This window comes from Cnephaeus nilssonii (assembly GCF_951640355.1).
Source record: "Cnephaeus nilssonii genome assembly, chromosome: 10".
Taxonomy (NCBI): domain Eukaryota; kingdom Metazoa; phylum Chordata; class Mammalia; order Chiroptera; family Vespertilionidae; genus Cnephaeus; species Cnephaeus nilssonii.
Window position 1 is genome coordinate 93020708 of NC_137081.1, and position 27431 is coordinate 93048138.

The 27431-nt window shown below is 38.7% G+C and overlaps 1 protein-coding gene across 7 annotated transcripts in view; it reads left to right on the forward strand.

The window, feature by feature from the left end:
* The window catches only part of UGGT1 (UDP-glucose glycoprotein glucosyltransferase 1), a 150832-nt gene that overhangs the window by 38455 nt on the left and 84946 nt on the right, over positions 1–27431 (forward strand). For 6 of the 7 annotated variants that reach the window (XM_079781796.1, XM_079781792.1, XM_079781791.1 and 3 more), the window contains 9 exons: positions 5759–5871; positions 7348–7522; positions 8495–8591; positions 9788–9866; positions 16810–16910; positions 17839–17938; positions 20553–20613; positions 23799–23890; positions 25141–25291. In XM_079781796.1, coding sequence (XP_079637922.1) covers positions 5759–5871; positions 7348–7522; positions 8495–8591; positions 9788–9866; positions 16810–16910; positions 17839–17938; positions 20553–20613; positions 23799–23890; positions 25141–25291 — 969 coding nt within the window. Of the gene's footprint in view, positions 1–5758; positions 5872–7347; positions 7523–8494; positions 8592–9787; positions 9867–16809; positions 16911–17838; positions 17939–20552; positions 20614–23798; positions 23891–25140; positions 25292–27431 lie in introns of those variants that run through there. The other variant, XM_079781797.1, reaches the window with a different exon arrangement.

A 27431-nucleotide genomic window follows, 5' to 3' on the forward strand; every position in this document is an offset into this window, starting at 1 on the left:
GCAAAAAGGGCAAGAAGGGCCAACATAGAATGCTTAAGTGCCTTCCTACGCGGCTCTCCACACAGTGGAAGGGATTAAATCCTTTCATGTCTTTTTTAAAATTGCTGCTAAATATTTAAAGAATTAGTTTGTAAGTTTGTTTGGGATAATTGTACAATATGTTGTTGTAAAATATCAAAAAAATAATGATATTGTAGAATAATACTATGTAAGGATATTCTTTGTTCTAGGTATGGCAATTTAATTTTAAACTGGTTGTTAATTTCTTTTTGTGTAGACAAGGTCTTAGTAATTTTTTTAGAATATTTAATTAAATTGCTTACAAAGACATTGGTTTTTCTTTACGTTGAAAACTTTGATTATAATTTAATAAGTTAATATATTTAAGTAATTAATGTAGGTATTTTTATTTAAAATAAAGTAAATTTATGTTTGATTTCATAAGCCGTATATGTTGCCTCGCCTCTAGCTTAATGCAGGAGGTTACATAAAGTTAGATAGTAAATGGTGGTTTCTAATTTGTTTCTAGATTTTATTTGGATTTAATTATTTAAACATTAGTTTTTTATGTAATTTAATTTATATGAGATCTTGATTATATTTTAAAAGGCTAATTTATAAAGTAATTTAAGTATCTTTAATTAAAAAGTAAAGAAATTTACTTAGTAAATTTTATAGGTTTGATATTTTATTGGTCTGATCTAAAAGTATGGCTTTTGTCTTTTTAGAAATTCTACTGTTGTTGAAAAATTTGGTTATATTTAAGAAATATATTGTTTTTGCCCTTATAGGCAAAAACCTTTATAATATTTAATATATATGTATAAGTAAAATATATTAATTTTTATTTGATAAAGATTTCTATGTGATTTTAAGTATCAATCGGTTTAATTAAAAAAAATTTCTTTTAAGAGAGAACAGACTTTTGAACATTTTGGGCCCAATGAAATGTTTAAAAGTCACTCGCAGTCTTGAAATAATTTGGAAAGATTAAACATATATATATGTATATATTTATATATATGCTTTAAAAATTATATACCTAAATTATCTTAAAGAATATCAATTATATTTAAACTGCATTATAGAATTAATCTTCTTTTAAAATCAGACCAATAATTGATATATTTGAATTTTTAATTATTAGATAAAATATAACATTTTTTTTTCTTAAAAATATATTTTTACATATTAGGTAGTATAATTACTATATTTATATAATTTTTTTAAAATTTAATATGTACTTTGAACTTTTAAAGCTGGTAAGTCAAATATATTTAATAGTTTTTAGATTAATAACACTTTATATTTCTAAGAAAAATATAAGATATAATCAATTGATAGATTTAATTCTGTCCTCTAGATTTTTTATGAGGTAAATTTAGATTAATATTTTAGTATATATATTTTAAAATATTTAGATATTCAATAAACTTTTATAATGATATAATTAATGCAGACTTTTAAAATTTTAAGCTGCCAAACCTTCTTTTCTTAAAGATGGTAAAACAGGTTTGGTTTATTTAATTGTAAATTACTATATTCCTTAAGATGGCTACTGGCAGGAAACTATATTACCCGTCTGCTGGGGGGAAGGCAAGCAGCCTTCTTTCCTCTGTTAGCAAAGGGCGTAGCCAGTTACCTGGGCTACTGAGATCTTTATAACCAATACATTATTTATATTTTAACATTTTCTCTGAGATTCTAGAGTTAATTATAATTATTTTAAAGTATTTACTTTGGATAAATTCTATAACAGAGACAACTTTACTTATTTTCTTGAAGGCTTTAAAAGTTAACTTTTTAACAAGGTTTATTAGTATTTTAAAAACAACTTTTTATTATGGAAATTCGAATCTTGTTGTTGGAACCAGCTTGAATTTCTTTCAAGAAGACTTTTTTGCTGTTTTTCTTAGGAAAAAGAACCAGTTCTGGGTTTTTCATTTCTGTAGTCCTTGTAAAGAGTTAAGTCTAGTTTAAGATCTATCTAATACCTGAAATCATACTGTGTGCACATTTTGCCTTATACCAGCTTTCTCTTTACATGTGTACAGATATCCCAGACGCATTTCTAAATTTTTAAAACTTTTTTATGGCGAGAAAGAAAACTTTTAATTTAACATACTAGGAGATATTGAATCGCCACGTGTCTCCCTTCCCCCACATCCTGCTTACTTCAGGGGAAGCATTAGCAACAGATCCAGCTGAATTTCTTTTCATGTTTAAAAGATAGACAGATCTCAAAGTTTTTCTTTCTTTTTCGCTTTCTGAAGTAATAACTCACACCCAATTTGGCCAAGATTAGCATTTCCCTTCGAGTTTTCTTATAATTTTTAAATAAGGCATTAAGTAATCTTATTGCAAGTAATCTTATTGTGGGAGAGCAAATAGCCCTGCCCTCTTCTGCCACACCTGAATCTCTCCGCACCAGAGGCGGCTTTAGCAGTGGAATTTCACTTATTACAGATTTTAAATTCCATACGCACACTAAGATTCTAATTTGAACAAGTAACAACATTATTCTGTGACCACATAGACTTTAACATTTGCCTCTAAAGTAAGGTGACCAGATTGTAACATTGGTAAAGCGGGACACCATTGACCTGGGGGGGGGGGTTCTTTTTTAAAAAAAATATATTTTATTGATTTTTTTACAGAGAGGAAGAGAGAGGGATAGAGAGTTAGAAACATCGATGAGAGAGAAGCATCGATCAGCTGCCTCTTGCACACCCCCTACTGGGGATGTGCCCACAACCAAGGTACATGCCCTTGACCGGAATCGAACCTGGGACCCTTGAGTCCGCAGGCCGACGCTCTATCCACTGAGCCAAACCGGTTTCGGCCCGGGGGGGTGGGGGGGGGACGGTTCTTGATTAAAAATTTGGTCTATATTGTAATTGCTTTTGGTTTTTTTAATAAAAGGAAATTCACTTCTTAGATCATCGTTGAATTTGCATCCTCTTTTCTTACTCATTATGTTAAAAATCTAAAACAAATAATTTAAAATTATATTATAAATTATTTCATACATATTGCTTAAAAACACAGTAAGTAGGTACATAATTACATGAACATATTTTATTGTTAGTTTATAAATTAAATTAATTTGATTGTTATAAAGTAACTATATTTTAAAAATTATTTTAATCCTATATTTCTTTCTAAATAATAACAATACTAACTTGTATTATTTTTCCTCTGAATTTGCCGTAAGGTAAGTCGTAAGTGTCACTTTCAAGGCCGGCACTAGACTTTTTGCCGCCACTATAAAATATAAATAATATGAGTACTGTCTGCTAAATTCAAGAAAATTTATGTATTTATGAAATAAATAAATTACTTACCTAAATTATCTGAATAGCTGATTTGTAATGACATCACTTGTTTAACTAGCTTACTAGCACGCAGTACGATGTGTATCGTCTGAGAGACAGTTACAAAATGTTTTCGTCGTTGCCAATCCCCAAAAATGCCATTGTTCATTAAGTCCAAACAATGGTGGTCGAATTCTAACAACTGATCAACAATGCGAACTTTGATAAGCAGTTCTTGATAATCAGTTCTCAACAATTATTTGTTATTATTAAAGTTTAACATTATAAAATTAACAAAAATAATATAAAACTCATATCCTGGCTAAATAGCCACATGGCCGCCGAAAACCATATATTCCCTTCCCGTTCTCCCGCCGTTCCCTAGCTTGTCGTGCATTCTTTCCAAAAATCGGGACTTTTTTAAAACGCCGCAGGACGCAGGACAAATTGTTAAAAATTGGGACTGTCCGCCCAAAGCGGGACGTCTGGTCACCTTACTCTAAAGGGCATTTTCTCTAAACTCTACTTGTCCCATGTTTTACTCCCGACTATCAAAAAGTTGCTCCTCCCTTACCTTAACGAGTGCACTCTTTATCTGGAGGAGGTCCTCACCGTCTGCTTCCCAAGTCCTCAGGTCCCTGTTCGGGCGCCAGTTGTCAGGGCCAGCCTGAGAGGTTGAACCGGGCTGAGGTAGGGAGGTGGGATTTGAGAAAAGAAAGAATAAGAGAAACAACAGCAAGAAAAACAACAGCGGGATCAGGAGGTTTACGAGTCTTTGAGAGGCTGTAGTACCGTTTATTAACTCTGTAATGCCTTTTATACATAAGACACTAAGCAGGGGATCAACCAAGAGGAAAACATTCTTTGTTTCTCTAAAATCACTAATGGAGGGATAAGTTGAAGGACAAGTTCTTGTTACAATAAATCTCACTAATTGGATACATATTTCTTTGTAAGCCATGAAAGTAGCTCTTATCCTACTGATAGCAGTCATATAAACAAACCTGGGAAAGTTTTGTAGGTAGGGGCTGCTCTCATTATACTGATTAATTGCCATCCAAACAGACCTGGGAAATCTGTGTAAGGTAAGGGACTGAGCCTTGCTAGTCCCTTCAGGTGCAAGGACCGCGTCAGCTTACACCTTGTCTCCAACACATCAGGTTTGCTCAACTTTTTTATTTTTAATCCAGGTCTTAGTTATTATTTAATGTCTTTCTATAAATCTTATTTATTGTCTTGTGTGGAACATGTAGAATATTCTCTTTGGTAAATATTTTTTTAAAGGTAGACATGCTATGTTGTAGCTAAAACGATTCTTAATCACAAAAAGTCTGAAATTCTTGTATTTTTTTCATACATTCTGAAGTTGTTTACCAACTTATTTTTGTTTGAAGTGTGATTTTTCCCTTCCCTATCTTGCAAAAAAAAAAAAAGGAGTGGGTTTCTGCTTATGAATTGAGCAGACATCTAATATCTTATTTGCCTTTTGAGCTGTGTAACTTAATGTTTGTATACTTGATAATTTGTTTTATTATGTAATAGATAAAATGGTGTTGTGTATTGATGTTAGTTCAACCATATATTTATACTGTTTGGGAGTGCGTGGTTATAATTCTGTGGGAGAAATAATTTGTCATTGTTCACCAGCTTGAAAAATTTAGTGTCCGAGCTTAAACATCTTATTTAATGAGAGGCATTTATCATCACTGTTTTTGCTTAATGTTAACTTAGAACATGTTAAGACTAAATTGGGTTTCACTTAGTACCTAGTACCATTTGAAGTAAAGTGTGTGTGTGTTTTTTTAACAAATGAATGATTAAAGGAATTTGTCATTTTAGTAAGCTCCTTATAGACACAATTTGTTAGGGTCATGAAGACTATTTATTATTAAAAGTGCTTTCCATTATAAACTGCTTTTTAGAGATTTAGATAATTTTGAACCATTATGTACTATTCTCTACTGAGGAGAAACGTATATATCATAGGGGAAGTCTTTGATTTTAATTTCAATTCCACCAAATAATAACTGGTTAGGGTCAACTTCTGAGCTTCAGTTTTCTCATTTATAAATTAATTATATAACTTTATAGGTTTTTAATTAATTTAAACAAGTATTTGGCACAGGAGGGCTTGATAAATGATAAATTTTTTTCAGTAATCTGAAACATGCATACATAGTTTATGCTAATCTAAAAGGTCCTTGTCTGTTTCTTTTTTTTAAATTACAGTTACATCCAAATAAAAGACTCAAATAGAGTGAAGAAAAAAAAAGGAAAGCAGCTACATGTAAAGCTCTTCCTGTCACATAACGGCTGTTCAATAGATGATAATTTTTGCTTTCACTGATGTTTTGTTATCATTTTATTACCTATGTAGAATATGCATGTCTTTATCTTGCCTTTGGTTAGAAGTTATTTTTAAAAGACTTGTCTTAAAATGACAGATCGCGGCAGACGAGCCTCCCCCGGCAGGATGTAGCTCCTTCTTTTCAGTGCACGGGAGGAAGACCTGTGACTTCGATGCCCTGGAGACTCTGCTACTGACAGCACCTGAACGGTAGAGTGTGTGTTTCTCTCTAAACGTCATGCATTCACTGTGCCCCTTTTTCTTCTGCATCAAGACTCCTTCTAGTTTTTTAATGAGTTTTACAGTCTCGAGTATGGATTCTGGAACCAGACTGATTAGATTTGATTCCATCTCTGTGGCTTAAAAAGTTTTGTGAACGTAGGCAGATTACTAACCTTTCTTTTTCATCTCATTTTAAAGTGGAGATAAGAGTATTTAATATAACTGTTATTATTTAGTAGTGACTGTATCTGAGAAATTACATGTGCGTTGTCATCAGCTCAGTGAGGAATGCTCTGTGCATTAGAGCCAGAGCCTGAGGGACTGTAGTCATGATAAGGACCTCTCAGGGTAGGATTCGTTTCAGACAAAGTAAACTGTTCGGTTTGAATATTAAATTGGTGATGAATGGGCTAGCTTTTGCTTAGAGGCTGATTCCCTGTGGTGGACAAGCATCTACTCCCTCTTGCTGTTGGCTAGGGCAGTAGGTGCGCCCTCCACGGGCCTGATGAGCTGGAGAGCAGTGCCCGCTCTTTGTGGTTTGCTCTGCGGGGTCAGAAGTGCGGAGCGTGGTGTCAGGGGTAGTTCTTTCCTGAGGTTACCTGCCCAGCACTTGGCCAGCAGATGCCATGAGTGCTTCTCACTCAGCTGACAACCAAACCCAGCGGGCCGAGGTGGCTATGTGGTCAAGTAATGCTCCTTGGGGGAAACCAGACAGATTAATTTTTGTTTCACTTGTTATAACAATAGTGCATACTTGGTAAGGAGAAGAGTGGTAGTATACCCTCTTTTGAGAGGTGGTAACTATTTTTAATGGTTTGGCTTGTATCCTTTTAGACTTTTTCTGTGGTTATGCTTTTCCTGGAGGCATCTTTCTTTAGTACACTTAAGTGGACCTCCTTATGGTCATAAAGTCTATGCATTAATATCTGTTGGTATCTCGATGTTATTTTTAAAGAAGTGTTTTTGGAGGGTAAGTTGTAAAATTTGAGGAAAACATAAATTAGGAAGATCATAGTAAAGATGATAGTGAAGGAAGATGCTCTGATTGGCAAGTTATAGCTTCAAGCATTCCTCTGCCTTTTTGCTTTACTTGTACTTATGTTTTCAGGTAAAAGGGTAATTATATCCTATTTATGGCAGAATCATTTATTAAAGTTTTAGTGCTGTGAGGTCTGGATATATATCTTTCTTCTAGCTTCCCCCCTTCTCTAGGAATTGCTAACAATTACTAATCAAAGTCTGCATTTTATAGCTAATATTTTATGTAATGTACTATTATTATTATTTTTAGTGATGATGAAATAAGACTCATACCTGACAGTATTCTTTCTGAAAACTATTTAGCGTTTTGATATTTTTATATTAAGATGCTCACAATCTTTACTTAAATTATTGCTGCATCTATATTTTCTTTTAAAAACTTTTTAAAGTTTATAATTTTAAGCTTTTGCTATTTATTTTCAGACCCAAGCCCTTATTGTTCAAAGGTGATCACAGATACCCCTCATCCAGTCCTGAGAGTCCAGTGGTGATTTTCTACTCGGAGATTGGTTCTGAGGTGTTTTATAATTTCCACCGCCAACTTGTATCAAAAAGCAATGCAGGCAAAATCAATTACATATTCAGACATTATGTATCTGTAAGTATTGACTTATTTTACAACTCCTTTAAATACTAATTTGCCCAGCATGATTTTACCACATAAGCTAATAATTTTCCCATTTATAAAGTTTTATTTTTTTGAAAAGTTAAGTACTTTCATCAAATGTTTTTTGCACAGAGGAGATACTTTGCTTACCTTTCTGAAGTGTAAAACAATTATGCTTAAAAATAGCGTAATAAAGTTTATGTTCTATTTCAAAATGAACCACGTAAATTATATTTAATTTGGCCCAGATTTAATATGCTCGCATACTATGGAACTAGTTCTTTAATTAATTTCCTTTCTAAACTTTTTTTAAAAAATCTGCATAAGATTGAAAAGGAAGGATTTCTAGAGGTAAAACCAGGCAGAATCGATTGAAAATGAAGGTTTGAAACCTTGTGTAGCAAATAAGCTCAATAAATATTGGATGCTAGGCCCATGCAAGTAAAATAAAAAGTTTGAGTGAAAATTTGTATGAGCAGGAACATTTAAATTAATACTTAATTTTTGACAACTGCACTCCTTCCCTCTGCCCCCCTTCCCTGTGGCTGGTCTTAAAGATTACAATGTCTACAGGCCCATCCTCATTCAGGGTGGCGGCAAGCCTGTGCCATTGGGTCAGCCCAAACCCTGACTGAAGACGTTTGAATTCCACCCAGAATGGAAACACGCTCCGCGCACACACGCCCAACGCGCACTTCTGGGCGGAGACCTCGCTCGCTGTTTGCAGCCTCCGCGCAGGTTGTGAAACTCCTCCTTCCTCCGCTTCTGCACGTGGTTTCGGGCCCTTCCTTTGCCTTCCGCCTCCTCCCTGGAGTCCCCATTTTCATCCGTGCGGCAGGATTCGCACCTAAAGGAGCGAGGATTTCCGCTGCAGCTGAAGTGTCTCGGAGTGCGCAATCCTAGGTTAGCCTCACAGCACTGACAGTCACTCGGGTAACGGTGGAATTCTCGCTCTACTTGCAGCGGCCCAGGAGGGAGCCTGTGTACCTCTCCGGCTACGGCGTGGAGCTGGCCATTAAGAGCACCGAGTACAAGGCCAAGGATGATACTCAGGTGAAAGGTGAATTTGTAAATTAGACCAATGTGTTTGCTTTTTTAAAAATAATGAGTTAAAGGAGAACCTTTTTCCTTAAGATAAAGAGTAAATTTAGGAATATGATGAACCTGAGTCTTCAGTCCCATGTAAGCTGGGTGACATTAAGCAAATGCTTACGTCCCAATTTTTTCCTGTGTACAGATAATGATTTATGCTTCTTACAGTACTTGTGTGGAGAAAACAAGATGGATAAGTAAGAAATTAAGACAGTTTTATGCACAAAAATGTTCAAGAAGTAGTAGCTATTGTTATTGATGATACGCAGTTCACAAATATCCATTAATTTGTGGCCCAATATGAAATCTTAAACTACCCTATAATTAACGTTTTAATGGTTTTTATTATTTTCGGCACTTGGAACAGTTTACTATGGATACTTCTTGTCATACTCTAGGGTTTTTAATTTATTATTTCAACCACAAGTTTTATTTTTATTTTTTCAAATATATTTTTATTTATTTCAGAGAGGAAAGGAGAGGGAGAGATGGAAACATCAATGATGAGAGAGAATCATTGCTTGGCTGCCTCCTTTATGCCCCCTGCTGGGGATTGAGTCCACAACCTGGGCATTTGTCCTGACCAGGATTTGAACTGTGACCTGGTTTATAGGTCAACGCTAAGCCACACTGGCCGGACTCAACCACAAGTTTTATGTACAGTCTTCTTTATTTCTTTTGTTTTAACCTTTTAAACTTTTTTTTTTAATGTTTAGTTATTTAAGTTGATTGTGGTTCTCTATTTCTTTTGAGCTTATTTTAAAGATAAAAAGGATTGGCTTGGTACGTGGAAGATAGCCTAGTAACTCATCATTCTGTTCTCAATAATCTATTTAGGGTTAAGTTGCCTCGTTGCATGTTCTTTAGAATTTTGATATTGAAAAATCCATTGTTTGTAATTTTAAAGGTATTAATTTAGAAAATTTTAATGTAATTTTCCAAAGTTTAAGGAAAAAAATATATTCTTTATCCAGCAGCATAGGACATATTAAAAACACATTAATTTTCTTTGTTTGTTACCATTGCAAAATTAAGTATCAACATTTTAAATGGTATCATAATATTGGGTGTTTCTGATTATTTTTCTTACATTAGACGTATGAGGTTATAGTGTTTTTATTTCTAATCTGAGTGATTAGACATGACTTTGCTGTGCCTTTACAGGAATGGAAGTAAACACCACAGTGATTGGTGAAAATGATCCTATTGATGAAGTTCAAGGATTTCTCTTTGGAAAATTAAGGTATGTATATTCTTTTGGGAAATGGTCTTAACTCTATGTAAACCTCCAGGCTTCCTCACACTATGAACATCATCTTCCATACTGCTGTCTGAGTTACAGATCTCCCAGCAGCATTTTATACGTGTCATCTGATATGAAGGGACGACCACTTAATTATAGGGCAGTTTGTGATTTCCAGTCGTTCTGAGCACATATGATACTGTGGTTCCCTGCTTATGGCTTACATTGAGTTCCTTTTCTGGGCTTCGTAATTGGTGGCATAAAATTACATGTCATTTTTTTATTCACATAATAGGAGAAATGTAATTGTTTCAGTCAATATTTTCCTAAGAAATTCAAATGTATTTTAAGTTAGCGAGGTAATAGCTATTTACTCATGCTAAACGTAGTCTGCAAAAAAAATGCAAAAGAGGTGTAGCAGAGTGTGTAGCAGATTTTATACATGTTCAGTGAACATACATTCCATTAGTGTTTGCTCTTTGTGAAAGAGGATAGAAAATGGTTTTCTTTTGAAGAAAATTTCATAACCATCTTATGAAGTATCAAAGGATCTTAGAGCTGAAAAGTCATCTTAGCTCTTTTTTTATTCATTTTTTATATATATACTAGTGTTCCCGTTGCAGGAAAAATCCTGCAATAGGGTTTCCTGCTGCACTCTACCCTGCCCCGCCTGCTCTCCTCCCTTGTCCCCCGGCCCACCTTCTCCGCCAGCCCACCCCGCTCTCCTTCCTTCTCCCACGGCCCCGCCTCCGCTCCTCCCTTCTCCTCCCCCCGGCTTGCTTGCTTCTCCGCAGCTTTGCTCCTTCAGCATCTCTTGGCTTCTTTCTAAGCTGTCTTGATATGCAAATTAGCCGCCATCTTTGTTGGGGTAATTTGCATACTCGTCCTGATTGGTTGGTGGGCGTGGCTTGGCTGGTGGGCGTGGCTTGGGCATAGCGAAGGTGCGGTCAATTTGCATATTTGTCTATTAGGTAGGATTTTTTGCTGATAAATTAAAAAATATATAATTCTTTATTGTTGAAAGTCTTACATTTGTCCTCTCCCCTTCCCTCACCTCCCCCCACACCCCGCATCAACTCCCTCCAGCTGGCCCCCACCCCCGCCCAGCCCAGGCCCTCACCCCCCACTGTCTGTGTCTGTGGGTTATGCATATCTGCATACCAGGTCTTTGGATGATTACCTCCCACCCACCTACCCTCCTCCCACCTTCCCTCCGACATTCCACACTCTGCTCCCTGCTTCCATGTCCCTGGATCCACTCCCTTCATAAATTTATTTTGTTACTTAGATTCCACATATGAGTGAGATCATGTGATACTTGTCTTTCTCTGACTGGCTTATTTCACTTAGCATGATACTCTTTAGGGTCGCTCCGTGCTGTCTCAAACCATAAGAGATCCTCTTTTTCACCATAGTACTCCATGGTGTAAATGTACCACAGCTTTTTTAATCCACTCATCTACTGATGGGCACTTGGGCTGTTTCCAGATCTTAGGTATTGTAAGTTGTGCTGCTATGAACATAGGGGTGCATACATTCTTTCTGGTTGCTGTTTTGGGTTTCTTAGGTTATATTCCTAGAAGTGGGATCACTGGGTCAAATGGCAGTTCCATTTTTAATATTTTGAGGAAACTCCATACTTTTTTCCATAATGGCTGCACCAGTCTGCATTCCCACCAGCAGTGCACAAGGGTTCCTTTTTCTCCACATCCTCGCCAGCACTTGTCATTTGTTGACATGGTAGCCATTCTGACAGGGGTGAGGTGATACCTCATTGTTGTTTTAATTTGCATCTCTCTGATGATCAGTGACTTTGAACATTTTTTCATCTGTCTCTTGGCCATCTGTATGTCCTTTTTGGTGAAATGTCAATTTAGGTCCTTTGCCCATTTTTTGATTGGATTGTTTGTCTTCCTTTTGTTAAGTTGTATGAGTTGCTTATATATTTTAGATATTAACCCCTTATCAGACGTATCATTGCCAAATATGTTCTCCCATATAGGGGGCTTCCTTTTTGTTTTGCTGATGGTTTCTCTTGCTGTAAAGAAGCTTTTTACTTTGATGTAGTTGCATTTGTTTATTTTCTACTTAGTTTCCTTTGACCTAGGAGATGTGTCCATGAACATATTGCTATGACAGCTGTCTGAGATTTTGCTGCCTAAGGTTTCTTCTAGGATTTTTATGGTTTCCCAACTTGCATTTAGGTCTTTTATCCATTTTGAGTTTATTCTTGTGTATGGTGGTCTAGTTTCATTTTTTTTGCATATATCTATCCAATTTTCCAAACACCATTTATTGAAGAGACTGCCTCGACTCTATTGTATGTTCTTGCCTCCTTTGTCAAATATTAATTGAGCATAATGGCCTGGATTGGTTTCTGGGGTCTCTGCTATGCTCCATTGATCACTATGCCTGTTTTTATGCCAGTATCAATGATGAGAGAGAATCATTGATTGGCTGCCTCCTGCACGCCCCACACTGGGGATCGAGCCTGCAACCTGGGCATGTCTCCTATGAACCGTAACCTCCTGGTTCATAGGTCGCTGCTCAACCACTGAGCCATGCCAGCTGGGTGCTGTTGGTACTTTAATAGGGATTGCATTAAATCTGTAGATTGCCTTGAGTAGTATGGACATGTTTATGTTGTTGATTATATTCCATAAATGAGTGAGATCATGTGATATTTACCTTTCTCCGACTGGCTTATTTCGCTTAGCATAATGCTCTCCAGGTCCACCCATGCTGTTGCAAATGGTAAGAATTCCTTCTTTTTTACAGCAGTGTAGTATTCCATTGTGTAGATATACCACAGATTTTTGACCCACTCATCTGCTGACGGGCATTTAGGCTGTTTCCAAATCTTAGCTATGGTGAATTGTGCTGCTATGAACATAGGGGTGCATATATCCTTTCTGATTGGTGTTTCTAGTTTCTTGGGATATATTCCTAGGAGTGGGATTACTGGGTCAAATGGGAGTTCCATTTTCAGTTTTTTGAGGAAACGCCATACTGTTCTCCACAGTGGCTGCACCAGTCTGCATTCCCACCAGCAATGCACAAGGGTTCCTTTTTCTCTGCATCCTCACCAGCACTTGCTGTTTGTTGATTTGTTGATGATTAAAATTTTTGGCATTTTAATTATGATGTGGGCTTGCTTGGGGTTCTCTGTGCTTCTTGAACTTGTATGACTCTTTCCTTTACCAAGTTAGGGAAATTTTCTTCATTATTTCTTCAACCACATTCTCTGTTCCTTTCTCCCTTCTTTCTGCCTCTTTTGAAATTCCTGCTACTCAAATATTGTTATGTTTCATGTTTTCCTACAGCTCCCTTAAGCTGTCTTCCTATTTTTTAAATTTTTTTTTCTTTTTGGTTCTCATTGAATGATTTTCTTCAATCCTTTCTTTTAATTCACTGGTTAGATCCTCAGCTTCCCGTAATCTGCTGTGTATTTATTCCTTCCAATGTGGGGGGTTTTTTTTGTTCTTGTTTGTTTGTTTTGTTTTGTTTTCATTTAAATTTTTTATTTTTTAAAGAATTACATATGTCTCCTTTTTTTCCCTATTGACTTCTCTTTGGCCACTCCCACCACCCTACAATGTGTTCTTTATTTGTTCAATGTCATTCTTTATTTCTGTTTTCTTTTTTTTTTAATTTTACTTTTTAAAAAATATATATATTTTATTGACTTTTTACAAAGAGGAAGGGAGAGGGATAGAGAGTCAGAAACATCGATGAGAGAGAAACATCGATGAGCTGCCTCCTGCATACCCCGTACTGGGGATGTGCCCGCAACCAAGGTACATGCCCTTGACCGGAATCGAACCTGGGAACTTCAGTCCGCAGGCCGACGCTCTATCCACTGAGCCAAACCGGTTAGGGCTATTTCTGTTTTCTTACTTACTATATATTTTCTTATGCTGTCGAGCATCTTTACCATCAGTATTCCGAAGTCTATATCCGATAGATTTCTTATCTCCATTTCATTTTTATCTTCGGAGAATTCTCTTATTCTTTCATTTGTGGGGTTTTTTCTTTGTCTTCTCATTTTGGCTGCACGTTCGGCTTGTGACTATGTATTAGGTAGATCTGCTATGCCTCTCAATCTCTAGTGCAGGACAGTGTCAAATGCTGTTTCTGACTAATTAGATCAGGAAAGACTCAAAGCCTCCAGAGACCTGCCTCTGCCTACAGATTGGATTCGTATTGAATAACCCTCAGGCAGTTGTCCACAGATGTCATGAGAGTTTTTCAACAGAGTGGGGCAGTTGCTTCTTCCTGGAGGCTAATTGTTATTCTCAGTCTTTAATTGACTTCAGACACTATGCACCATGCAGTGGGTCAACTGTCTTACCCCAGGCAAAGCCGCCTGGATGGTTAAAGTCTTCCTTTTAAAGATGTCCTCTGCAGTGTGAGGGAATGACTCACTACAGGAAACCGGGGTGCCTGCTTTCCCAGTTCTAACCCCAGAGCCGCCAACCCTGGCTTCTGCTCACAGCTCCAGTCCACTCTGCCCTCCCTCTGCCAGAGCACAAAGTTGGTGGCTCCACAGGTTGCCCTTTAAGAGTGTGCCTGCATTTCCAGCCATGTCTCCCTGGTGGACAGCAACCCTGTGGCTTTTCACAGCCACATGGTATGTGGGTACCCTTCTCAGTTCTGGTGCTCTGGGCTGGGGAGCCCAGCTTGGGGATTAGACCCCAGAGTTCTCAGTGGCACCCCCCACAGCTGAGATATCTCTCCAGAACTTCAGCTGCTGTCTGTCTGTCTGTGGGAGCCCGGCCAGCCCTTTCGCGCTTCTGCCCCTCCTACCAGTCTCTATGGGGTCTTCACTTTTGGTCCTAGGTTATCAGGGTTCTCTCAAGCGAGTCTTCTGTTGATTATTCAGGAAGTTTTCTGTATTTTAGTTGTAATTCCAGTTTGGTCCTGGGAGCGTGTCTGTGAAGCATCCACTTACTCTGCCGCCATTTTTAATCTCTTAGCTCTTTCTATAAATGTTGCAGTTATTTGAGATATGACTCGATAATTGTTCAGAGCCCTGAATTCTGCTTTATCTGAAAATCTTAATTAGGACATCTATAGTATGCTTTGTTTTTGTTTATTTTTAAAGGAAGAGATCATCTATACTAATAAAAGGGTAATATGCAAATTGGTCAGGACACCCTCATAGTAACGACTGAACAGCAGGCTGCTTGGGGCGACAAGGCTGGCAGTGGGGTTAGTGAGGGACGACCAAACGACTGAACAGCAGGCTGCGTGGGGCCAGTTGGGTGTGACCAGGCTGGCGGGGCGGGGGGGCAGTTGGGGGCGACCAGGCTGGCAGGGGGGCAGGGGGGCAGTTGGGGATGACCAGGTCAGCAGGGAGGGCAGTTAGGGGCAACCAGGCCAGTGGGGGGGCAGTTGGGGATAACCAGGATGGAAGGCAGAGGTGGTTAGGGGTGATTAGGCTGGCAGGGGAGTTAGTTAAGGGCAGGCAGGTGAGCAGTTAGGAGCCAGCAATCCAGGATTGTGAGAGGGATATCCTACTGCCGGTTTAGGCCCAATCCCAGGGACATCTGGCAGTCAGACATCCCCCGAGGGGTTCCCAGAATAGAGAGGGTGCAGGCTGGGCGAGGGGCCCTCGCCTCGTACATGAATTTCATGCACCGGGCCTCTAGTATAAAAATAATAATGTATAGGCTCGGTTTCCTCTACTTGCTTTAACATTTGGCTGAGTGAAATGCCTTAACCAGACTAAAAGTTTAGCAGAGATGGCTTAGTTCATATTAAATTGCTATGGATATGTTATGTTCCTATGCATATGTACATTTCTTTGTGTTTAACATCAGTTTTACTGAATTAGTATGCAATCAAATTTCATTTTTTTTAATTGGCTCCAGGTTTCCAGAATTCCTTTGAATGTTCATGTTTTTTTGTTTTTGTTTTTAATAGGTTTTTCAATATTGATTTTAGAGAAGGGAGAGGGAGAGAGAGAGAAACATCATCGATTTGCTGCCTCCTTTGCGCCCCTTACTGGAGATTGAGCCGTAACCTGGGCATTTGCCCTGACCAGGAATTGAACCCATGCCCTCTTGTTTGCAAGGGTTGATGCTCAACCACTGAGCCATACCAGGCACGTTATGTTTGTTTTTTGAATAGCATTATGATTTCATGTATTTACAGTACAATGTATTTTTTTGAATATTGAATAAATTTTTTTCTTTTTGGACATTCAGAATAGTTATTTATTTATTGACAATAATTTGAGCATTTTTTGATACTTTTATCATGAAAAAGTTTATAGTGACTGATTAGAAGTGGATTCTTTGGAAGGTAAAAGGTGTGAGTAAATATTTAACTTTATGCATGTTGTATTTAAATAATGTTTATGCTATACACCTGAAACTGGTGTAGAATGGTATTGAATGTTAACTGGTTGAAAAAAGTTAAAAATTACAAACAAGAAAATTTGAGTTTCTAGCATTTAAAAGAGCAGAATGACTCTTATCAGCCATTTGTCTCTCTGTCTAAATGATATATCTCTGCTTCTGTCTTCTGTTGAGTACTAGCTTGAAAGAGAATGTACTATATTTCAAGATAAAACTAAACAAAACTCAATAATCTTTGTTAGCTTGAATTGTATTCATGTGACCAAAGGATTTATGAGCATTTGGGGATTAGTCCAATATAGATTCAGTTTTATTTTGAGAAATTATAAAGACTCACAAAAGTATGGAAAATAGTATAACATACCCATGGATTGTACTTACCACCCAGAAATGACTGTTGCTATCATACTTGCTTTTCTGTACCAAAGAATTATTTATCAAGTCCCCTACCCCCAACATACATGTGCTTTTACTTAAAGAGAAACAAGGTGAAAATTATGAAATAAAATTGGAGCCAACCTTTGAGTGTGCTTGGAGAAAGAAGAGACACATGACAAGGACTGATTTTATGTTTCTTTCAGAGACCTGCACCCTGACCTGCAGGGACAGTTGAAGGAACTTAGAAAGCACCTTGTGGAGAGCACCAATGAAATGGCACCTTTAAAAGTTTGGCAATTGCAAGGTAATAAAAACATACAGCAATCACTGGCCGACTCTTTGACTATATTTTGTGGTACTACAAAAAGGTAGAATTTGAATGCAATTGTATTGATTCACATGATTTTAAAGGTACCACCAGTTTTAAAGCTAGTCATTAATTATGATTAATCAGACAAGAAAGTCCTTTTGTAGAGAGATACCACTATTCAGAAGTAATGTTTGTAAATGAGTGCCAGATCTTTCATTGTGTGACCAGATGCATAAGCTTGTAGTATCTATAATAATAAAAGCGTAATATGCTAATTAGACTGGACAACCTTCAGGACGAAGCCGGGGCTGCAAGGGAAGCCCGGGTCCCGGGTGCCTGCTGGCGGTCGGAGGGAAGCCCGTGTCCCGGGTGCCAGAGGGAAACTAGTGCCAGCAGCTGGGGGAAGGAAGGCCTACTCTTGCACGAATTTCGTGCATCGGGGCTCTAGTAGAAACATATTTGCCTTGGTCTCAATGTGTCTCTGTGTATACATTTACTAAACAGTGTATCTATCAAATGTCAGAGGCATGTCAGTATAGGAGAATGTATGTATACTTTTCTGTTCCAAAAAACTATTCATTATTTTTTTCCCCAACATAATTTACTGAAGCCCTATGTTATAATTTGAGATTTGTTGTAAATTCAGAAGAAGGAAAAGTATTTGGGATGGATTTATCCTCTGCTTTGTGAATTAGTATATGCCCTATTGTTTTATGCAGGTAGATGAAGAAACGGTTATAATAGATACCATAGGGACTAGGAAGTCAATAAAATCTGAAATTAAACAGTGGGCACTCTCTGGAATGGTTGCATTCTAAGGCATTCTTAATTACCAAGAAAATAGTGGGAAATAAATGTGTTTTCTTTCCTGTTTTTCATTGCATTATGTTAATACACTTTGTTATATTTTACATTGTTGTAGATCTAAGTTTCCAGACTGCTGCCCGAATCTTGGCTGCTCCTGTTGAATTAGCTTTGGTTGTTATGAAGGATCTTAGTCAAAATTTTCCTACCAAAGCCAGGTAATGTGAGGGATTAAGGCTTTGAAGCATTTATTCCTGAACATGTGCCTAATTATCTTCATGCTTATATGTAAAATGAAGCAATTAAAATATATAAAAGCTTAGAAAATGAAAGTTCTCTTGCTATCAACACCATCCTGCTAATGGTACTCTCTTTCTGGGTAGAGGCAAGACTGCATTGTATGGTTGAATAGACCCATATTGGTTGTATTCCTGGCACTGCACTTCCTGGCTGTATGAACTTGTAAATAAACTTTCTTCAGCAGTGAAATAGCTGCCTTTCAGGATTGGATGAATTAACAATCTAACCTAAGCAAACAACCACTCCAGGGTCTCACATGGATGATAGTATTTTTCTTTTTCTGAAGAGTTTCACATATATTATCTTATTTAATCTTGATGAAGAAAATGAGTTATAGAGGCTGATGTGTGTTCCTAGTGACGGAGTAAGATTCTGAATGCAGCTTTTCTGGTGTCGGGTCCGAGCTCCTCTGCCAGGGGCTGGACCTCCTGGGACCCTGGGTATTTGATGAAGAAGCCATTAGAAGTCATGGGTAGATAAGAGAGTCTTCATTGTAGGAGCCAGTGGCCATGTTGCCACTGCTAACAAAGAGCCACTAGACAAAACAATTCTATAAGTTCCATACAGCAGGTAGCCCCACACCGGCCAGGTAACAACACATCTTTCCACATAGCAGCAGCAGCCTCACATAGTAGCCACATCTGAAATCACAGCCTCATAGCCTCAGTAACATACTTTAATAATACTTAGACAAGAGGCTTTCTGCCAAAACGTGACATCAGTTCTTTGGGTTATAGAAGGTCATGCTTGCGCAGTCTAGGTTGCTGGGTCCATGCACCTGTGTATAGCATCTTAGCCTTGAACATTCTTTTTAAGATTCCCATGCTCACAGTGGCCTTGGGCATCCGGCGTACTCTGGCATGGTTCCCATGTCCGGTATTGCTTTCAATTGAATAGTAGCCCTCCACATCTCATAAATTCATGGCAAATTGTTTTAAAAATCAAATTTTTATAAACTAATGACTTAAATGAGTGTCAGCTTTTCTTCAGTCACTGAATAAGGTATTTTGAATTCTGATATGAGACGTTTTATAAATAAATTTGTTTTATTAGTCTTGAAAATATTTCTTAGGACTTATATAGTATGTTCTCCTTTAGTCAAGCATACTATTGAAAATGTACATATAGGATTCCCTCTTCACCACAAGTGCGTAAATAGGATGAGCAGTCTGTTGCCTTAATTTATTTAACATTATCCTTTAGCCTATTAACTATAGAGATCATATACAGGAAAAGAGTTACATATAGTTAACTAATATCTTGGAAATAACTGTACTTGCATTAAAATGCTGCCATTACTGCTACTTTTCCATGATATTGTATCTTTTAATAATGAAAAAATATATACACATCTGAGAGGAGAAATATGTTTATCAATTGTAAAGGTTTAAGATTTTTTTCCATTAGGTTTTTGTGTTTTATCAAGCAATTTGTTGTTTCATATGTAAATATAGGGAATTTGAAGGCATTTATATAAAATACTAGAGGCCCGGTGCATGAAATTCGTGCACGGAGGGGGGTTGTCCCTCAGCCCAGCCTGTACGCTCTCCAATATGGGACCCCTCAAGGGATGTCTGACTGCCCGTTTAGGCCTGATCCCGGACTGCTGGCTCCCAACTGCTTGCCTGCCTGCCTTCCTGATTGCCCCTAACCGCTTCTGCCTGCCAGCCTGATTACCCCCTAACCACTCTGCTGCCAGCCTGTTTGCCCCCAACTTCCCTCCCTTGCAGGCTGGGTGCCTCCCAACTGCCCTCTCCCGCTGGCCATCTTGTGGTGGCCATCCTGTGTCCGCATGGGGGCAGGATCTTTGACCACATGGGGGCAGCTATATTGTGTGTTGCAGTGATGAGCAAACTGCATATTACTCTTTTATTAGATAGGATAGAGGCCTGGTGCATGGGTGGGAGCCAGCTGGTTTGCCCTGAAGGGTGTCCCGGATCAGGTGGGGGTTCCCTTGTGGTGTGGGGCGGCCTGAGCGAGGGGCCTGTGGTGGTTTGCAGGCCGGCCACGCCCCCTGGCAACCCAAGTGGGGCCCTGGTATCTGGAATTTATTTTCCTTCTACAATTGAAACTTTGTAGCCTGGAGCGGAGCCAAGCCTGGGGCTCCCTCCGAGGCCGGCAGCCATTTGTGTTGGGGTTATAATTGGAACTTTGTTGCCTTAAGCGGGTGGGCCTGGCCAGGGTGTGCAGAAAGCTTTGCTTCCCCTGTTGCCGGCGGCAACCCTGGCCTGCTCTCTCAAGCTCCATTCTGCCGCCATTTGTTTGAATTTGTTTACCTTCTATAATTGAAACTTTGTAGCTTGAGTGGAGGCTTAGGCCTGGCAAGGGCAGGCGGAAAGCTTGGCTTCCTCTGTTACCTAGGAAACCTTGCTCTCTGTGGCTGTAGCCATCTTGGTTTGGGTTAATTTGCATGCTCGCTCTGATTGGATGGTGGGCGTGGCTTGTGGGTGTGCCGGAGATATAGTCAATTTGCATATTTGTCTATTATTAGGTAGGATTAAACTAAGTACTGCTAATGTCTTCTTTCCTTAGAGCAATAACAAAAACTGCTGTGAGTTCAGAACTTAGAACCGAAGTGGAAGAGAATCAGAAGGTAATAATAGCCAATGGAAAATAGTGTCCTTTCTGTTTTTTTATTATAGCTTTAAAGTTGAGAAAATCTTAGTTAAATCCGTGACATGAATAGTTTTAAACTTGTTTGATCAGAGATAGTGGTATTTTAATTCATTTCTGTAATCTTTTATATTTTTAGTTTTTAATCAAAGTTGAATATGTATATAATGTAAAGCACCAAATGATGCCACCTGTTTATTAACAAAAATAGCATCCCCTCAACATGTCTCACTCCCTGTGTGCCCCTTTTCCCAGAAACATCTGCTTCCAACTCTTAGCTGATTCTTTTTATATCTGTCTCCAGACTTGTAACAAGCTTAAATTGGTACTTTATTTTTGAGTTTCAGACCTTATTTATTGGCCTCTTATTACAAGGATGAGGTTTAGCTTTCTGTCACTATCCCCTCCCACCCATGTCTACCATGACTCCATATTGGCACTTTCCCCATCTCTTCACTTTCCCTGTGTTTTTATGTCATGATTTTACCCCTTTTTTACCTGCTCCACTGTGGACGGGTGGTTTCTGTGGTCCTGGGACCGTCCTTTCACCTCTTTGCTGGATGTCCTGTTCCTTGGACTCCAGGTCTTTGTTTTTGATTATTCCCTTATTTTAATCAGCAAATCATTCTTCATGAGAAAAGTTTTAAGCAAGGTAAATTTCAGACTGATAAATCAATTTTCTATTTTTGTTTTTATTGATAGTTTGGCTGGATATAGAATTTTAGATTGGAAATCATTTGGAAGTTTGAAGGCATTACTACTTTTAATTTTGATTTCCATTGTGGCTATTGAGAAGTGTACAGTCTTTGAGATCTGGCTTTTCTTTCTAGAATCAACTAGGATCTTTTCTTTGACCCTAAAAATCTGAAATTGTACAATGACATGTCATTTAGAAAAAAATCTGTAGTGTTGGGTGGTTGATGGGCCTTTTGAATCTGGAAAATTATTTTCTCTAGTTTGGGGAAATTTTTTGATTTATTTATTTGCATTTCTTCCATTGGTTTTAATTTTCTGTTTTCCTAGAACTATTTATTTTTAAGATTTTGCACATCCTTGACTAGCGTGGCCTAATTTAAAACAACCACCTTTTCTATTTTTCAATTCTTTTGTCTTTTACTATTAAACTTTCTGGGAAGGATTTTCCACTCCTTGGTTAAGGTGTATTTTCCATGGTCTCTTGTCTTTAATGTTAGAGGCTTCCCAGAATGTCTGGTATGCGTGATATGGAAGAATGAGGCAGTCAGAAGCTGATTGGAATCCCTAAGGGTGAGGCTTTTTGACTGTAAGCTCTCCTGGAATGGCCACTTCCGAGGGAACCCCAGTAACAGTGTCTTTCAACCTTTCCCCTTGAGCTGTTGAGTCGCAAGAAAAGGATCTTCTATAGTCTTCTGCCTGAAGGGTGAAGTTTGGCTGCCCAAGTGGAAGAGGCCCAGTAGAGAAGAACAATCAGTAACTTCACTCAGTACCCTATTTTCAGTGTGGGCTCCCCACCCTCAATTGTGCTTCATTTCCCATCGTTCCAGGTTCTCTCTCTCTCTCTTTCCAAGGATGAGCCTTCAGTTTTTTGGAGTGAGTCATGACAGCACTCACCTGCTATGTTACATTCGGGGAGCCTGGAGCTCTTATCTTCAAAAGGCTTTAGATGGGAACTCATTTGTAGCCTAATCATTGCCCTCACACACTGTTCTCTGTGCTCTCACTTCCTGGTGTCACTGTTGGCTTCTTCCACTGTCAGCCTAGCATCCAGCTTCCTCAGGGTCACTAGACACTGCTGCTCACACCTCCTTCTAGCTTCCAAAGTTACTTTCTTTCCTGTTCTCTTTCCGGTTGTGGATTTATAACTTTAAGAGAGTCCCTTTTTAAAAAACTGACATTTCCAGAACGTTTCAAAAGAGGAAAAAAATGTTTGTGTTCAATCTACTACCTATAAGCCAGATTTTCTAAATCTTTATGTAGATTAGTTATTTAAATAGACCTGAGGAATAAGTAAGCCAGATATATCTTAAATATTTGCTAACTTGAAGAAACCTGACAGCTTTTATTTACTTAATTTTTAATTTCCAGGATAACAGCATCAAATATTACCTTAATTTTAGGGCTCCCCCAGGAAAATAAAGGTTATATATTGGTACATCCTGAATTTTTCATTTTTTTTGATTAAAATATTTTATTAAAGTATAAAAAACAAAAATATAAAACACATACGAAAACATGCACAGAATTTTAGTGTGATGGATTTTCAGTAAGTAAAGTCAACTATGTTATCAGCATCCAGATGTACAAATAGATATGAGCTGTGTCTTATAGTCAAAGGTCGCTGTTCTTGCTGCCTGGGAGGGAGTGGACATGCAGTTTTTCTCTCCTGTGTAAGAAAATTTAATTTTCATTGTCACAACTCTTCATTATCCCCTTAATCTCACTTGCCATTTAATCCCGGAGGGGATAGAAGCAAAGCCATGGCTTCCTCATTGTTTCGTTTGTGTTTTTCCCAGGTAGTGCTAAATCTTAAAGATAATTTCTCTTAGTCCACTGACTATGGGAGAAGGAAGGAGCGCAGGGTCCCTGCACTTCCTTCCCCAGCAATGGGAGAATCAGGGTGCAGCCGTTGAAGGCACCCCGTTCCCCATGGACGCCAGGTCTTGGAGAGCTACGTTGCCTGTAGGTGCGTCCTTAGCACAGAAACTCAGAGTCTCTTGTGTGCCTTACTTTGGAAGCTGAAGGGAGGTGTGGGGTTTTGAAACCCTTCCCTGGACTTGATCAAGAAGGCCTAGTTGTTACTGACTGCTGTCACCATCTTGGTTGGCATCACAAACAGGGAAAAGTAACAGAAGTCCTTTTATGAAAAGTGACCTCTGCACTTGGCTAATTTGACACCACCACCACCACACCCCCCACACCCCCCATTATAGGCAATAGCTTTGTTCATTAACGTGGGAAGGAGCGAGGGAGCGGCAGGCGAGGAGCAGGCCACATAAGCCAGCAGTTTGACCAGATCGGGTAGTAAATGCCGAATGGGTCCGTAAAAGGCAGTCTTCCCCAGCCTTGGGGTTTCCTGTGGGCCTTCAGAGGACGGCAGCGTTAGTGCACACAGTCAAGCCAGAAACATGGACATTTCTGTTGAACATTCTCTTCTTGCTCCTTAATAACTCTTTTTAAATATTTCAGTATTTCAAAGGAACTTTAGGGTTACAGCCTGGAGACTCAGCACTGTTCATCAATGGACTTCATATAGATTTAGATACGCAGGATATATTCAGGTATGGATAATATTTCCCACGCTCTGAAAGTCTTGATCATGTGCAGTTCCTTGCTGTACATTCACATTGTTCTCCATGGTGGTGGCATGTTGGCAGCCTGATGGCTCACCAGCCAGGGAGAGCACTCAGGGAGGGTCTGTGTTCTGACTGGGAGGGCAGGATGACACTTGCCCTTTTTTTCCTTAATCACCATGTCCATTTAAGGCCTTGGGCACGTAAGGCCCAAGTGTCTTTCGAGAATGCCCTTGTAGAAGCTGTATTGTCCTATTAACCAGGCCAGCAGAAGAGAGCGGCTTGTGCTCTGGGAATAGAGTGAATGAGGTTATTCCATGTGCTGCTTCTGGTGTCCAGGACCTCCCTTTCTGTGCCGTTAAAATGTGGCTTAGGACTACATTGTTGTAAATTGCCCTCATGAATTTTTGGAGCAGGTCGGTGACAGTCAGGTGGACTTCACATTTTGTCCTGTGAGTTAAGATTGACAGGCGACACCATGGCTTCCCAGCAGCAGAAACGAAGCAGTTCCCAGGGTGTGTTCCCAGGAGCTGAGCTTGTGCACACACGACTCCGCAGAGCGAGTGGAAATTGGTCCGGGACGCTGAAAGATTGCCCACGCTTGTCTGTTAATTAAAAATACAGACCTTTAATTCCCTGGTGTTACAGACCGGGTACTTGCTCATAGTAAAATTTTAAATAATTCAACTACATCAAAGAACTAAAAAGTAAAGACTTTATCCTGTCCTCTTATTTCCTCCCCCCTGGCAAACCTGTTGGGTGTGCCTTCCTCCAGCTGTGGTCATATGTTGTGTGCCTGTGTAAATTGCTACTGATATTAAAACACGTTAAACATATGTAATGTAGTATTTCTTTTTTTGGTGTTTTTTTAATAAACTCTTGGTTTTGAGATAATAGATTCATGTGCAGTTGTAAGAAATAACACAGCGATTACTATAGCATATTTTAAGATGTGCAGTGTAAATTCCAGATCTAGGATTATTTTGCCCTGAAATTGTATGTTTATATTAGATAATTTCCATATGCAGTGTATGTGTTGGTAAGTGTAAATAAGCATGAATCAAGAAGGAAGTACCACTTGCTTTTTTCTACATACTTGGCAAGAGAAAACAGAGGGAAGATCACCCTTTTTTGATTTCCCACCTAATCCGACAGGGAACTGGGTTTGAACTGATACCTTCCTTTTTATGGCAAGAGTATTGTTAAAAGCGTTTTCTTCTAAATGCCTGTTTTTTCAGTTTGTTTGATGTACTGAGGAATGAAGCTCGGGTCATGGAGGGTCTGCATAGCCTGGGAATACAAGGCCTTCCTCTGCACAGTGTTTTAAAACTGAACACCCAGCCCTCCGAGGCCGACTATGCCGTGGACATCAGGAGCCCTGCGATTGCGGTAGGTGTTCTGTCAGAGGCCCGGGGCGCCTGGCCGGGTGTTTTGTTACATTTTTTATGAGAGGTAAGTTATTCCTGCCAGCTCTTTTGTTGGCATCAAACAAAGATTTACCACAACTGCGTGTATGGGATTGTGTGCATGTCATGTAAGCACTTAAATGCTCCAAAAAGTTGAGTTATGCTTAATATGGTTAAGACAGTGATTTTTCCACTTTCGTATCACCCTGTGATTCAGCAGAGCATGTCTCAGGAAAGAGTGTTTAGTTTGTATTTGCTCTGCTGCGTATTTGACATTTTGTATGTGAGGGATTCATGTAGATTCCTGTCTGCTGTCTGATGCCTCTGGGCCTCTGTCTTCACGTCTGTGAAAGGGAGTGGAGGGAGTCGAGCTATCCTGAGCAGTCAGGGTGAAGTGAGATCAGTGTTGGAGACAGTCTAGCTCAGCCTTGGCACTCCAGTCCTTTATTTCTTGATTTTGTACTGCATTTATTTTAGGGAATATATTTTTATTGATTTTTAGAGAGAGAGAGGGGAGGGAAGAAGAAAGTGGGGGAAAGAGAGAGAGGGGGGGAGGGAGGGAGGGAGAGAGAGAGAGAGATTGACCAGTTGCCTCCCATATGTGTCCCAATCAGGGATCAAACCCAAAACCTAGGTATGTGCCCTGACCCGGAAATTGAATCCGAAACCTTTTGTCGTATAGGACACGGGACAATGCTCCAACCTACTGAGCCACACTGGCCAGGGCTTTAGGGACAGTTTTTAAAAGAGAAATAATATAGAACCTAGATGGTCATTATTTGAATTGTCACTTGGTGCTATTTTGGTGAATACTGCTGTTATTTATTTTTCTATTAAAAATGTTTTTAATTACAAAGAGTAAAGAGATTAACATAATTAACAACTGTGTGACCCACCGCTATACTTACTAAGTGTTAGCATTCATTTTGTGTTAGATCTGTCTCGCTGTTCCCCTCCTGTCTGTAATTGCTCTTCTGCAGCTGGTGTGTATCCCTCTGCCCTGTTTTATCCTGTTGTTCCATACTGTACGTTTTAAAAGTTTGATAAATGCCGTATCAGTGTCCTTCATCAGCTTCCTTCTTCTGCAGCAATTTTTTCAAGACTTATATAGGTTGACATGTACCAATCAGTTCTAGCACATGAGGTTTTATCTTTTACTGATTTAAAAAATTTTTACAGAAAGTTTAAAATTTAAGACATACAAAAGAGTTTATATTAAAGTCTCATCTCTCAACTCTTGAGTTTTTCTCCCCAGAAACAACAGGTATTAGCAATTATTTGTGTATCCTTTCAGAAATACTCTGTTTGCAGTGACTGCTCCAGGGGACCCTTCCCCCTCCCCACGTGGGAGTCCGTTCTATGGGACTCTTCCCCTCCCCACGTGGGAGTCTGTACTTGTTCTTCAATAAATCGCCACCTTTGCTCTTTCTGTCCCTGGATTCATTCTTCGATTCCAGCGGACAAAGAATCCTGGTTCCAGTCCAAAAATTCGGTATCAGTGTCAACAATAAAAATAATACTTAATAAATAAATAAATAAATAAAGTCACTGCTCCAGACACGAACATACATGAGAATTCTCAGTGCTCTGTGTCCTTGCCTACTTTTAGATCTTGACAAACTTTTAAATTTTTACAATTTAATGAGTTTGAAGTTTTATTGTGCTTTCAGTTTATATGTCTCAGAGGACCAGTGTCGATGTACAGCTTTCCTTGTGTTAATTGCTCATGAATTTTTTCTATAAATTTCTCATTCATGTTTTTTACTAATTTGTTTCTCATATATTGTTTGCCTTTTATTGATATGTTAGATTTCCATACATATTCTTTCTAAAATTGAATTTATTGGGGTAACATTTGTTAATGAAATTATAGTTTTCAGGTATACAATTCTACAATACATCATCTGTATATGTATATTGTGTGTTTACCACCCCAACTCAAGTCCCTTCTATCACCACTTATCCCCTCTTCACCTTCTCCCATACATATTCTCAACACTAGTCCTTTATTACTTTTGTAAGTTGCAAGTATCTTCTATTCTTGGCTTATGTTTTAGCCACTCATTTTTTACTTGATCTTTATATTTTTGAAAATGGTGTTTTCCTGTGTAATTCTTAAAACA